This window comes from Coffea arabica, chromosome 2c (genome assembly GCF_036785885.1).
Source record: "Coffea arabica cultivar ET-39 chromosome 2c, Coffea Arabica ET-39 HiFi, whole genome shotgun sequence".
NCBI classification, from domain to species: domain Eukaryota; kingdom Viridiplantae; phylum Streptophyta; class Magnoliopsida; order Gentianales; family Rubiaceae; genus Coffea; species Coffea arabica.
The window spans coordinates 10,171,233-10,186,599 of record NC_092312.1 but is presented as its reverse complement, the minus strand read 5'-3'; the positions used below and the strand labels follow the sequence as shown (position 1 = coordinate 10,186,599).

At 34.4% G+C, this 15,367-nt stretch overlaps 1 protein-coding gene across 1 annotated transcript; it reads right to left on the bottom strand.

Annotated features, from left to right (window-relative positions):
* Positions 1–9,134: 9,134 nt before the first annotated feature.
* Positions 9,135–14,298, bottom strand: LOC113721891 (alpha-farnesene synthase). Its single transcript, XM_027245585.2, has 7 exons — positions 14,068–14,298; positions 12,918–13,182; positions 10,782–11,136; positions 10,457–10,675; positions 10,080–10,221; positions 9,723–9,971; positions 9,135–9,629 (listed from the first exon to the last, which is right to left on the bottom strand). The coding sequence occupies exons 1-7, from the start codon at positions 14,215–14,217 to the stop codon at positions 9,330–9,332; spliced, it is 1,680 nt and encodes a 559-aa protein (XP_027101386.1). The 5' UTR covers positions 14,218–14,298; the 3' UTR covers positions 9,135–9,329.
* Positions 14,299–15,367: the final 1,069 nt, after the last annotated feature.

Here is a 15,367-nt window from a genome sequence, read left to right as displayed (position 1 = left end):
AAGGGAAGATTGGTTTGGATGTTAAGATAAGAAAAATTGTAAATATAAGATCTTGAATTCAAAACTTTCCACTTAAAAAAGAAAAAATAGAACATTGCTCATATTTGCTTCTGCGGTTTTACCTTAGCCATCATGGTGAGGGTACTTCTTTTTGAGACTTCTTCCAACTTTGTAATTTAATTTTTAGACCTTATTTGTTTCTTCATGGGCTCAAGGCATTATCAATAAGCCTAACAAACAATATTCGACACCACCTTCAATAAATGATATTGAAATGTCACCTAACTATTGTCTTTATTTTGTAATCATGTAGACAATGGAATTTTGATTGGATTTTATCGCGAACAAAACAAACCTAGTGCAATTGAACAAGACAAAGTGTCTATAGCATCTACTGGTAGTGGTACCCAACAAATTTGGCGAAGGTGATACATGAAGTTTCAAAAACCATAGAAACAATTGAAAGAATCGTGCCTCACCAGCTCGTGTCTAAGCACGATCCATCGCCTAGCAACAACAAAAATTGGCACGGCTTCGCGTCGAGAAAGCGAACTATGCTATACAAGTCGATTGTGATGGACTACATATTTTCAAGTTTGTGACCCGCCATTTCGCGGTTCGACATACGTTGCATAAATCGTTATTGCAGCATTTCTAAAGATTAAGAAGGTGAGTGAAAAAGTAATTTCCATTCATTTTTATGTTTCTATGGTTATAATTCTTAGCCTTCCACACTTGATAGACCGTAACAGTCGGTGCTAACTTTTTTTTATCTTCCATGCATGAATCTTTCCATGTAATAGGGAAATGAAATGAACTTGGAAGACTGATCATCTCATTTCCATACTAGATACATGGAAAGATTCATGCAAAGCGTACGTGTAAACTTGCCTACACGTGTTAAATGTTTTTCAATCAGCTCGTGCACGACTTGAACAAATTCACATTTAATTCATGAAGCCCCTAAAACAAGATAAACAGCAGTAGAAGCAAAATTGGATTTAAACTCATCAGGATGTAATTGCCAAAAACAATAATGTATTCAGAAATAGCGTGAATGGAGTCTGATCATTTACATCGAATGTTCATGATGAGTTAGCATGGATGGTGTTAAAATTCTTCATTTTCTTTGGCGTTGTAAAAGATCTTATAAATTAAACCTGGAGCAACGCTAATCTTGGCATGAGCATAACCGTATAATGTCACAAACGGGCAGAGCGTGTTGAAGGTAAATATGATAGCAGAAGAAAATAATATTAAATAAAGCACATTAAATGTAAAATAAAAATCCAATAGATGATAATCAGGAAAAAGATATTTTTAATGATAAAAAAACAGAGCATAAAGTAAAATGTGAAAATTAGACTCTATATCTTTCTATATGGTATAGTGTTACCTTAGTTGCTATTTTAAATTTATAGTAACTAAGAATTGATTTCTTACAGGGCACTTGCTGACAGGTTGTCAGCCTGTGCAATAATAAAAACCTGCTCAACTAAAGTCCATTCTTGTAAATAGTGGTAAGTAGGGTCGAATTCACTGAGTGTAACTGTTTCTTTTCAAATTCACAGTAACAAAGTGAGTGTTTTTGTGCAGAAGGTGACAATCAAAGAAATTCAAATAAAATCTAAGAAACTACTAAAAAATTAAATAACAAATTACTAAAATCAAATGGGTGATAATTAAGGATCTAACCAAGAAATAACTTCAGCAATGGTTCACCTAATTGATCATCGATGCAAAGTCGAATCCAATTATTTACCAATAAATAGGTTACAACTGACAAACAAGCGATGACAGTCAACTCCTCCTTACTGTGTCGGTGATTAAGGTACGCCCATTAATCACTGCCCTAATTGAGAAATAATTTTAGATACGCCTGTAAGATTTAATTCCCCAATTGCCTTACGTATTAGAGGAGCCATATTCTAACCAAATAACACACTACTATGGTTATTTTAGGTTAGCCCGCGTATTCCCCTGACACGAATCCAATCATGCCAGTTATCACTATTTTGAGACAATTAAACAATTATGGATTTAACGTCTCAATTGACAATAGATTATCAAATTAACTAATTATCCGGATTCAAGACAATCAATTAATTAAACAATCATAAGCACTGTAACCAGGGAATATGCGAATACCAATAAATAAAAAGAAAATATAAAATTAAATCGATCTCATAATTATTAGGCGAATCAAAGCATCCGTAGTTCCTTAGCTAGAAAAGGAGAGTTAATTCATCTCTATGAAAAAAATCCCATGCGACAATTCAACACAGTAATTGTCGAGGACATTCTTCTCTATATGGTGAAGAAATCCGAATAATTAAAAATAAGAGGAAAAGTACAAAGTGAAAGGGGATGCTAATGAGTTTGTTTGGATAAGAGTTTATTTGGATGATTTATTTGAGATATTTACTGTAGCATTTTTTGTGATATGATGTTTATGAAATAAAAAGGTGACTGAGAAGATAAAAAAGTTATTGAAATTTGTGAGAATAAATTTTGCAAATCAAATTATCTTTGTCCAAACAAATTCAATGTCTTCTCCGTAGCCTCTAGCCAGAGGCTCACACGAATAATCCAAAGTGAAGTCGCGGCTGCCCCACTCAGTCTGTTCGTTTCTATCTTGCGGCCGCTACTCCCAAAAGCACTAGAGTCCTAATCAAACTTTGGCTTTCTTCTTTCCCGCTGAGCCGCCATTCCAAAAGTAAATGAAACTTACTGCTCCGTCCCACATTAATAGTTTTATTTTTCTTTTTTATCCGTCCCAAATTATAGTCCACTTTCCCATTAAAAAATATAGTAATCTTTCAAATTATCTAAAATACCCTTATTAAATATCTTATTATTAATACATTGTTATTAAACACTAACCCACTACATTGAATACATTGAGCTTTTCCAATACTAACCCATTAGCTGTAACTGATATTAATTGGCACTTTTCGTGATTAGCATAAGGGTATTTTAGGAAATTATTAATCTAAATTTATGTTTTCAACCAAATTAATTACACTTTCTTAATCTGTGTGAAAAAAAAATCAAGACTAACAAAATGGGACGGAGAGAGTAATAGAGTTTTTTTTTTTTTCCGGCTCCCATATTGCACTTTCAATTAGTGGTTGATATCACACGCCTTTCTCGTACCTTCTGGACTTGTGGAAATCTGAGTTTACACGACCCCGCCAGACAGCACTTGTAATGCGAGATTTTCACTCATTTATTATATTTTGCTCCAAGTCCCTATGATAAGTATAAATGCCAAAAATAAGTAAAATCGAACAATTAATGCACATTGGATCTGGTAATAAAAGAAATTAATAATAAAATAAATGATAAAATTATAACCTATCACTTGCTTAAAAGAAAAATTAATGTTTCCTTAATTATATACTAATGGTATACTTTTATAAGGAAACTAATTGTTAATTTGGTATAAGACACCTTTGTAAAAAAGAAAAAAAAAAAGAAAAGAAACAAAAGATCTACCAAGAATCATACTTGGGTGGGCCAAGGTGATATAATTTTAGTCAACAACTAATTCTACTATCGAGGATTTCAAGATTATAGAAACTGTTTTGAGTGGGGAGGGGATCGGTGCTCCTCCCCGCCCCTCGCTGTGTCCATCATTCAATATGACCTCTTGAACCTAGGATTAAAAACCATCAGTTGATTATGCAATTATGACCTTTGAACAAAAACTATTATTAATGTTATAATAGACTCTAAATATGCCCTTTGATAGGTTAAATACTTCTCTTGCTATTATATATTGTCAACTGTAATTTATAGTTTGAGGGTAGGATGACACAATACAATTTGTAACTAATGGAAATGGCACAACCTATGTGTGTCTCAATCTAGATAGAAGGAAAATTTTTTAAAAGAAAAATTATTAAATTTTTTAGTAGTTGCCGGAGGGTTATTTGTTTTGAGAAATATGGACAAAAGAGTTGCATTTTTCCTTTTCATTTCTTTTTGGACAGGAAGTTGCTGGCGGTAATTACTTTATTGGAAGTTATGCTAGGCTAGAAAAATGAGGGCCTGTTTATGCATTTGTGTATGTTTATTTTAGAGACATGACAGTATCATTTTATTCTTTATTTGGAGGGTAACATAGAAATTCTCAAAAAATGACACAAAAAAGTTTACACTAACCCCTTCCCCTCTCCCTTTATATATAGTATAGATAGTTGTAGATTATTAAATAATCTCGAACGGGCTTTGTATGTTGAAGGTAATTATGTACTTCATCAAAATACGAATTTCGTTAATGCCAACATCATGACTCTTCACCAAATAAAGGATCCGGATCCAATTTTCTAGTGTTTTTCATTGGGGATCAACGGCCCTCATGCACTTGTCTTCGGCAATTGACGGTTAATGAGCCTGCACTGGATACTCTCCCCTGTAGACGGTTGATGTATGGAAACAAACATGATGGAACATCCATTATTATTATTATTATTATTATTATTATTTTTTTTACGGATACGATAGTTTTCTACACTATACGAAAAGAGAGGATCTGAAGAAATTTTGAGGAAACTCAGAGGGGACTGAATTATCATCGGACCAGACGGGTGTACTATACACTTGACTGAATTTTTTAACCAAGGTCACATTTAATTTTAACAAATTGATGGGACGCAAGGTTTGATCACAAAGTCTCGATGCATTGGCGGTGATGGAACATCCATTAATTGATAAATCAACTGACACGTACAACACCTGACCCCACTAAAAAAAAATTACGTCATTCAGGAATGATAGCTTATGGTTCCAAACAAGCACGCGTATTTCTAACAAGGGCCAGATGAATTGTCATTCAGGATACCCTTCAAGTGTCGGCCTGCAGCCCTTGTTACACCCACTCAGCTTCCATGAGCAAGGATTTACAAAAACCTGCCCGCTAGGAAAGCAAAAGGAATAATTGAAAAAAAAAAATGGGAGAGAGATTTTTGATACGTGAAATTAAGCTCCAAAAAGAAAAGGAAAAGAAAAAACTTCCAATCATTGATATGAAGTAGTAAATTTGAGACCGCTAACAGTTTTCTGTAAACGCGGTAAAACTGAAGGCCAACCTTTTTTCTTGCTGAGTTTCAGCAGCCATTTCATTTGCAGCGGTTATCAATGTCCAGAAACAGATCTTTCTGTCTTCATCTAGGTCTTTGTTTTCCTCAGGGATCCACCTAATTATTAAGATAATTCAAGTTGTACGTCCTATTATTCGTCAAGTACATCTGTATTAAAGGCTGTAAGAAGAATTTGATGAATCGGATTGAAATACAAGCCTCTCTACAGCATTGGTGAAGAATTCTAATTCATCCAAGGAACCATAAACGTCATCTGTTGTTGCAATCAAAATTAATGACTTTGCATAGCCAATTTCTTAGACTTGGTTGTTCAGGCTCAGGAGCAGTCCCCGCAGCGGCGAGAAAACTTTCAACCAATCGGTCCCTCGAAAAACTCCAGTTTTTCTTTATTTCTGAGATTCATCCACCACCTAAACCAAAAAGATAAAAAAAAAAAAAAAAAAAACTCATCAATTACTATTCGTGATTCGAATTCGTTTGCCGCCAAGGATTCGAGTGCTAGTTGCATCATCTATTTTTTCACTGTATAGCAACATGAAAGAGTACAGTACACAGGACCAAACTGTAGGAACCGTCCAGTGCTGAAGGCTCAAAAATATTTGCTTTCAAAAACATCAACATACTTTTATTATTGAAAAAAGGACATAATTTCAGTAAACTAAACTTTATTACGGTTGCACGTTTATTCTAGGCTGTTATTCCTTACCTTAATACCTCCTTGACATCTTCTGAGTGTGAAGGTTGAACTATATTGAAATTGAGCTTTGCTAACTCGATCGATTTAGATTTTGTTGGGTGCATGGATATGTTTCTTGACATTGTGTCATTCCACTCTCCATTGCAATGGAAGACTAAAGGCTTCGAACACTTGTTTAGCGGGTCCGCAAGAACTAATACCGTCGACGGAGAACAATGTAGCCTCCGTCAGAACATCTTCTTCTCCTCCTCCACCAAGATTCGATGTTTCAAAAAGCTCAAGGAGACCTTCGACGCTCGGGCTTGGCACAAATTTGAACATATCTGGAACCCAGCCGAATGAAATTTAGGGGTGTACTTACTTAAAGGCGTTACGTGCCTTCAATTTTAATCGTTACGCATCCAAAAACCAATGCAATTATATAAGTTGAGTGATGGAAAAGGTAATTATCTATTCCATGTTTTCCATTTCACGGTTAATCAACTTTTGACTCTTTTTGAACTCGTGCCAACCACAATCCAATTAGGTTGACCTGTCCAAACCTATCTATCAATAACCCGCACAAACCTGTCTATTAATTTTGAATGGGTCTAAATGGGTACTTAATTAAATTCATTTAATTGGTGGATAGTGAGTTGATTAGACTCATCTATTTATATTCATTTAAAAATAATTATACATTTAAACTAAACTTTTAGTGAGTGTTAAGCAAATAAATTTAAATTTCTTATCAATCTAAGAATAATAAAATATCATTATTTCTTATCAAACAACATGCAAAAAAATAAGTAAAATTTTAAGCGATTTATAAATAAATAATTGAATATATCCATGCCCATTTATTAAATGAGTATAAATGAATATCCATTTAATTATTTAAATGGATGGATATAAATGGATTGATCCAATTATATCTATTATCCAATTACGATCCGTCCGAACCCATTTGAGTCGTCAATTTTGACACCTCTACATTGTAGTTACACACTCAAAATTAGAATGAACTCTCATAGGTAGTTTTTCGTGAATCTTGTGAAGCATTATGACCGTAATGCGTAAGAAGCCTAAAGCATAGAGCGGTAGAATAACGATCCTCTTGTGAAATAGAGCTGTACTTCCCCTCGAGGCTATGACATGATTTAGAGCTTCATTGATTTCCTCCACAAAGTATCTGTCCAGGCCTAATTTTGATATACTGTCTATAAGCTCCAGCTTAGAAAGTGAATGGGCACAAACATGCATATATTTATCCCATCCTTTTTTAGAGTCTTGGCTCTCTCTTTATAGTATATATTTTCCTGAAAAGGATAAAAAGTTCAGGGACAATAGTTACCATGCCTCAACTAAGTAAAAGTACTTTAATTTATCGCTCGTGCAAGAAATGAAGTTGATCAACTTTGTTATTGTTTTTATTGCGTTCTAAGTACTTCTTGGGCATACGCATAACTTCCCACTTTGTCTAGAGAAAATATTATTAGATTTTATAAAATGAGAGAGCTCTAATCACCATGACAAGAAGGTGAGCTGCAGTACGTTCTGGGCTCGAGAAAAGCTGCAATTGACCCCTGGTCATGGAAGAAGAAGTAAAAGAAGAATAGACGAGCAGTTAGTGATTGAAGCATCCTATCCTACAGCTCATGCATAAGGTTATTGAAGGATGCATCTAGGAAAAACAAGGGGACGACATACACGCCACTGGATGTTTAATGATAGTACGGCGCGTCTTTGAACTCCATTATTGATATAGGAAGTGGACTGAAATGCCTCTGCCAAAAGTCCTCGAATAAAGAATTCATAAACACGTGTATGAACCAATTTGATCAAAATGTGCATAATCAGCAAATTGGTAGTTAAACGTGAATTTCAAAGCATCAACTCTTGAAAAGTGATTTTGGAAAAAATTACAGATGTTAAGTTTAGATAATCTTTAGGATTTCGTGATAGATGTTAGCAATCCTTACATAATCTTTAGGATTTAGTGGATTTACATAATCCTTACATAATCGTGTTAGATGTTAAGTTTACATAATCTTTAGGATTTAGTGGAAAGAGAACTGTTGTTTATTGAAAATGAATCACAAAAATACAGGACTTTACGGCCTCTACCGAATATGGGATTCTTAATTAGGCCTTCGATAGAGAGGAGAATCAGAAACTGCCTGCCGCAGGATAGAGCATTCCAAAGGGTCAATCAAGACTATCACGTCAACAGAGTTTTCTCGAGTTGACTCCATTTTATGGAGGCGAAGTTCAGATTAACAATTGTAATCCAAACTATTAAGGATTATATATATAATTCTTAAATTAATTATAGGACAGCTATTTGAAAAAAGGCTAACTGATAGGAGGGTGAAGCATAATTTACCTTAAAATCATTTTGTGATTTAGTACTTCAACAAACAAGTGTAGTTTCCTTGCTAGGTTGAGAGATACACATCTCTTCATGGCATTGGGGCTTGGTGTGTGACGTTGTACGAGATTAATTAGAGAGCAAAGTTGATCTTGGCACGTGTATTGTTTAAAATGACTAGCAAGTCCAATTTTTTTTTTTTTCTACACCCTTCTTCTCGGGCTTACCTGTCAAGTTTAGGATTCCAACCACGTCAATCTCACGCTTATCTGTCAAGTATAGAATTGTAATCATGAACTTTAACAGCAGAAAAAATCCTAAGAGCCTTCACTGATCATTGGGTCGACTCCAGTAATTTGACTAACAAGTTTAATTTCTTATCACAAAATGGTATTTAAACATGATTTTTCAAAAGATCAAATATGAAAAGTGATTTTGGCACCTTGAATTTGTGTCCCTTATGTTCATTCTAGAACCAAAAAACTGTTGTAATCTCACAATATATTATGGATAGTCAGTCGTACATGCATGCTTAGATTACAAACTAACCCGTGCATGGTATCTTTCGAGTTGGTTTGAGCATCTAATGAGTCAACTTCTTAGCAATTATAAAACCCTTTTCTTTTGATAAAGAAAAGAAAAAAAAGCTTCCAACCATATGTTGCTCTCTGCTGAATGATTAGTAAGATAAATAAAGTAATATTACCTACTGATTACTAAACAACTTACTTGAGTGAATCGATCGGCAAACGAGAGAGAGAAAAAAAGGAGGAGTTTAAGAATTTATCTAGGATACTTTTAATTCGCGAAGTCGCTACAAGAAAACAAAGAGACATCCGGACGTCCTTGATTTCCTGTGGGTTTGCTTTTTCCAGTTGTCTTTTCTATGTTTGTCTTCATCGTTTTTTTTTTCCTCTTCTCCGTTCTCCCTTTTCTTCCTCATATCAAGTCAATCCGCAGAGACCACTTAATATTAGACACGTCCGTAAACTGCCAATTTCCATATATTTTCTCATAAATTCCAGAACATTTTCAGCAATGTAGCTTATTGTAGAATGATATGTGGGGTACAGTTGCTGCATTAGATAATTACCCTCCAAATACACAAAGGGCAAAGTACCGGAGTATTTCCAAACAACTACTGCTATATATCTTCAAATCCGTACCCGAAATTTCCTCAGTCAACTAGCGCAAGAGGTTCAATCAAGTTAGAGAGGACCCGCTTCCTATTCTCTCGATCTTGAACCCCAAAACCATCCCCATGTTGGTAAATGAAATGCGCCACTCTTGCTTCGTTTACTATGTACTTGGCAGATTTTTGCAGAAATGTACTGGTTTTGATGCAACGGCTGTTGATTTTCTTCCAAGTCCTCCATATTATGCTTCTGATATGCTCCCTAGCAACTTCTTCTGAGACGTTTTCTTGTCGCATGTAACATAAAATTGATGATGGTGCATCTCCTCTCTCTAATTCCGCCTGCAAATAATTCAGAATTTGAACATGAGTTAAATAAATTCACTTAAAGAAACACATGACATATAATTCCATTGATTAAATAATTTTACTTACTGTGGATGTCCCCTGATCATTGCATAGACGAATTATGAGTGAGGTATAGTCAATGATATCCTTATTCTCTTCAAAAATTTCCTTAACATCCTTGGCCGTTTGATCTTCGACACCGAAAATTACATGAAGAGAAAGCAGAGGGCCAGATGAGGATACGGATGCGTTGTCTAGGTATTCGTCTAGCGATGGTGTGTAACCCTGGTTATCCCACTTGGCTTCCAAGAGCAAGGATTTGCAAAAATCTGCCCACTGGCAGAGGGGGAAAAAAAAAATATTTAGCTCAGAATTTAGCTGAAATGCAGAATAAGTTAATTAATTAATCTTATTTTATGCATGGAAGTTGATTTGAGAACGTACTGCTTTCTGTAGATGCGGTGACGCTGAGCTCCAACCTTTTTCTTTCTGAATTTCAATTGCTATTGCATCTGTAGTGTTGTACAATGTCCAGAAACAAGTCTTCATGCACTCGGGTAAATTCTTCACTTCCTCAGGCATCCACCTATGGTCAAGAATTGATCATGTTTTAACATGTATTAAGGTTTTTTCTGTAATAGACAAATATATTATGCAATTTATACCAAGGTTTTATTTATTTGTTATTTTGTGCATGCAATATATTCATATTACGTATACACAACGTTAAAAAAAAAAAAATCAATTTTCCATATGGACATATTGTGATATTGTGGAGAACATGAGATAGAAGAATGGGTCAACGAAATTAATGTACTAACCTATCAACAGCGTTGGTGAAGCACTCTAAATCCTCCAAGGAACCATAAATGTCATAAACATCATCAATTATTAATACCAACTTAATGACTTTGCTTAGCCATTTTCTCAGACTTCCATGTTCAGGCTCAAATGCTACTCCCCCAGCATAAAGAAAGCTTTCAACCATTCTGTCCCTGGAAAAGCTCAATTTTTCCGTGATTCCAAGCTCCATCCACCATCTAAATCAGGAAAGAAAAGAGATTTTTTAAAAAATGTCACTTTTATTGTTGTTTTGGTCAAATTATTCTGCTTAATTGGTCGAAAAATTATGGCATGATAAATCACCTTGATATCTCCTTGAGATCTTTCTGGAACGCTGCTTGAACTATGTTGAAGTTAAGCTTTGCCAACTCCACTAATTTGGGATTAATTTTATCCTCTTGTTCATATGCTAAAATGCGTTTCTTGATGTTGTACCATTCAGCTGTCCAGTGCAACGGAAGACTCAAAGCCTGATTGCAAGAGCTTGCAGCAAAATATGGCTCGAGACTTCTGATAGAGTATAAATTAGCCTCATTTAATATGTTCTCTCCTTCTGAGCCAAGATTCGATGCTTCAAAGAGCTCAACCAAAGCTTCCACATTCGAAGCTATGCTTGCCTTGAATTTTCCGGCTTCATTCACGAATCCCAGAAACATGTCTGAACATGTGGCCATCCCAATAGTTAGAGTGCATGAAACAAGTCATGAAGAGAAACAAATTCAATATTTACTAAGAGAAGATGCTAGAGGATTAATTAATATCTCTTCCTCAAATTAATATTAGCGGTGATCTGGAGTTGGAAACTCCAATTAAATTAGCTTTATGTATCAAAACAAGTCTCATTAATGATGGTTTATTAAATATGTGTGAAGAGAAAGATAAATTCTTGGTCAATAAGAACTCAGACATGAGATGTGGTATAATGGGCTATCGATACCCTAGAAATTAGAGTTTTTACATTTAAATAACACGCTCTTTCTTTACTTTTTAAATCCCCTTTTTATCTTTTCTTCGTACGAGGGAAAAAATTTTTTGTTTTTCCGGTAGCTTTTTCTGTCAAAGATTAATGACTTTTACAGTTTTAATGCTGTCTAAAGGACACAAAAAATGGGGAGGAGATTTCTCGACCATTAAACGATCAACCCCACCGAGCATTCTTAAACAGCATAGTTCTCAACAAAAAGGACGAGTGCGGACGACGGCTGTTGACACGCTCTGATCAAAGAACCGTGAAACTTTGGACGTGTTGTCATGAACACTTCAAATTTAAGACGGAACAAATTCCTATATCTGAAAAATGGTACATATTAGGATGGTCAAAACTACGGTTGATCGTACCATGGCGGCATGGTTTAAAATAGAGGTGTTAAAATAGGTGACTTGGACGGGTTTGGGTTGGGTAAAATGGGTAATGGATATAAGTGAGTCAACTCATTTATACCCATTTAATTAGATGGGTATAAATGGGTAAGTTAAAAAATGAATTGAGTAACCTAATTACTCATTTATAACCCATTTATTTTAACTTTTTGTAAACTCATTTAAATTCATTTTTGCAAACTAAGTTATCAATTTATACCACTCTTTGTACCCATCATTAGTTTTAAATATTTACTTATAATGTTCAATAAACTTAATTACCAATTTTTTTTCATTTATACTCTATGTCACAAAATTACCTATTATTTAATAATTGAATAATAAGAATATAAAAATTTGAACTAAGTACTATAAAAATTAATATAAAAACTTAATCCAAAAATTTTGAACCCCTAACATTTTTTCATATATAAATTTAAAATTTCATTTTATAAAGATAAGAAAATAGGCTAAAATTTATCATAAATTGGTAATGCTAAAAAATGAGCAAGTTAACAAACTAAGAGAAAATAAAATAATAAGATAAAACCAACAAATAATAATAATAATAATAATGAAACAAAAGTAGTTAACATCGTGACAAAATAAAAAATTTGAAAAAAAACGGTGGGGGAAAAGAAGAGACTTGGGGGGAAGAGAATTCTAAATGGGTTAATTGGATTTGATGGGTTACCCAATAATACCCATTTATACCCAATAAAATGGGTATTATTGGGTAACCCATTTATACCCATATACAAAAATTTAAGATACCCATACCCATATATTCATGGGCGGATATGGGTAAATTTAGTTAAGTGAGTTGATTTGCCACCTCTAGTTTAAAACCATATATTACTGCCTTATTTTTATCTTTTATTCATGCTAGGTTACAACACCAACACAAAGATGCTTATTTCACCATTATATATTAATAGTTGCATAATCACGAATAATTAAATTAATTGTTCATGCCTGCACTAGAAAGTAGCCATGATTACCGCTTTTGCAACAAAAATAAAATCAAATTTCTTGAAAATCGAAACATTTCTTAAGGTTGGCAGCTGTTCAGTAATCTACCTTGAGAAGCTTCGAACCCGTGTTGCCTGAGAATTCTAAAGCATAAGGCTGTAGCATAAAGATCATTTTCCATGAAAGTGCTGAGGCTTCTTCCAGAGCTTATGGTGTTCAGTAAATTAGCGATTTCTTCCTGGAAGTAATTGGCCAGACCAAGTTTCCAGATGCAGTCAACAAGCTCTAGATTGGACAGTGTATCTCTTGCATCCGCAAACGTCTCTTTCAATTCGTCCTTTAGCTTCTGGGCTTTCCTTTCGTATTTCTCTTCCTGAGAGGAAAGTTTCAATTTCAACAGATTAAAAAGATGTCCCACATGTAATAAATTGCCAAATCTCGTGTGATTTGCAAACTTAACGTGCAAATTTGAACTTTAGCCAAGTAAGGCTGGAAAAGTAGATTCCTTTTGCCAAAATATTTCTAAAATTGTTCTCAATTTTTTTTCCCCTATTTTGAACTGAATGTCCTTTCCAGTGAAAATGAATTGTCGGAGCATCTGTTTGTGAAGCATACGCTCTAAAGTAGCTTCTACATCTTCACCAACTTTCATTCATCACCTTACCTGTAACATCACTAACAATATATATATATATATATATATAACTTACCCTTTTTGTTTCTACATAGTTTATAACCAGCCCCAAGTAAATCATCGCACCATGTTTTTGTGACTAAAATTTAAATGACGTTAGAGGGCAAATTAAGAGCAAACTACAATCATTAGGGAGAAGTGAAAACCGTACTAAAAACATGCTGGAGGATCATTTTAAGACAATTTCCAGCTGGTTAAAGACTGAATAAGTAGAATTAAAAGTTTGGCAATCATAGTGACAATCAACAAATCATTTTCTGCTAAACATATTGGATACATTCTCTTCACACAAATAATGTTGACGATTCTTTTTGTGACCTACCAAATATGGTGAAAGGGAACAATAATTTCAAAGAATGCAGTTCCAAAAAAAAAAAATGGCCCCCTTCGAGGCCAAATTTAAAAAAAAATTCCAATCAACGAAATACGAAACATAATAAACAGTGAAAAATTCATGGGACTGTAAGAAATAGAGCATTGTGATGCATGTACGAGTATAATAAACGCAAAACATATACAAGTTGCTAGACAACATTCTGGTGCGTGAGAGTAACGAAATCTCACAGTGTATTTGCTAGCAAGAGATTGTAAGAGTTCATGTTTCCAGATATTTGGTTTGTAGTTGGCTGTTCGCCTTTGAACACTTTGATCTATATTACTAAGAGCCTCTGGGTTGGCCAGAGATCTGGAAAAATACTGCACTTCACCAGCCATTTTGGCAATGCACCTTGTGGGGTTTAATTTTAAGGTATATTGTGGAGTGGAGGAAACAAAAGCAAAGAAGAAGAAAATTCAGTACCTAAGTATGAGATGGCACGGCACAACTAGTTCCCAACTCAATTTATAGAGGAGTCTGGGAAAGCGTTTCACATTCATGACGATGCAAAATTTGGACTAGTCTACAACGGGTTGAAATCAAGGTCACCATCAAAAACTTTAAATTTAGGTGGAGTGAAAGGTTAAGGGTTTAAACCTTACCTTTCAATAATTAATGTATCACTATATATGATTTTTTCTAAATTCATATGAATGTGTAGTGCGTCTGTTTAATCTGATAATGGTTCAACCCTTGTCGATTTTTCTAGATTCCATTGGGTTCATCCGTTTGCACTAGACTAGAGGTTGCCGTTTAATAATAATAATAATAATAAAAGACAATGGATAGAAGCTTGACTACGACGTGAACAAAATTAGGGGTTGAAGCTTCGCTACCACGTGAACAAAATTAGGTTACGAAACAGAATGATAATGATGCTACTACACCGTATCGTCCCTAACTCAAGTTCTCACGCAATTCACTTTGTCATCTGTTCCAAGTCCTATCCAAAGATTACGATACTATTCTATCACTTCTCCAATTTGTCCGCCATCCGCCTCATCTCTTCCATTCAAGCAGCTAGGATGATTCTTTCTTCTAGTTTGTGTTCGAGTAGATGTAAATTATTTTGTTTGTTCTATTCTTGGGTTGGGAAATAGTTGTCCTTGTAGATCGACGGAATAGGGGCTATTCGTGGAAAACGGTCATAGCATGTAATGCTATAGCATAGGCGTGTAGTCTGTATATCCGGTTTTAACAAGTTATGAATTCAAGATATCATACTTTTTCAGATAAAGAAATTGATTAATATTTTTTACATTGTCAATGTATATAATGATGAATGTAAATACATATCACGTCATTTCAATTGAATTTGAACACTAAACTCTATATATGTGGTATGCATTTAAATCGTATAAATATAAACACTGCCGGTGTATAAAATTTTATCCTAAATAGATGCCCTCTTCCTAATTATACTACTGTTTCTTGCCAAATCCAATGGACAGACTTGTACATCCATGAATTGGCTATACAAAGAGTTCC

What these genes read in the sequence shown, in the direction of transcription:
- LOC113721891 (XM_027245585.2), bottom strand. Translation starts at nt 14,217, where the DNA reads ATGGCTGGTGAAGTGCAGTATTTTTCCAGATCTCTGGCCAACCCAGAG. An exon ending in GATCTCAAGGAGATATCAAG is followed by an intron (nt 10,676 to 10,781) that starts GTGATTTATCAT and finishes TTCCTGATTTAG; the next exon opens with ATGGTGGATGGAGCTTGGAA. An exon ending in ATGATCAGGGGACATCCACA is followed by an intron (nt 9,630 to 9,722) that starts GTAAGTAAAATT and finishes AATTATTTGCAG; the next exon opens with GCGGAATTAGAGAGAGGAGA.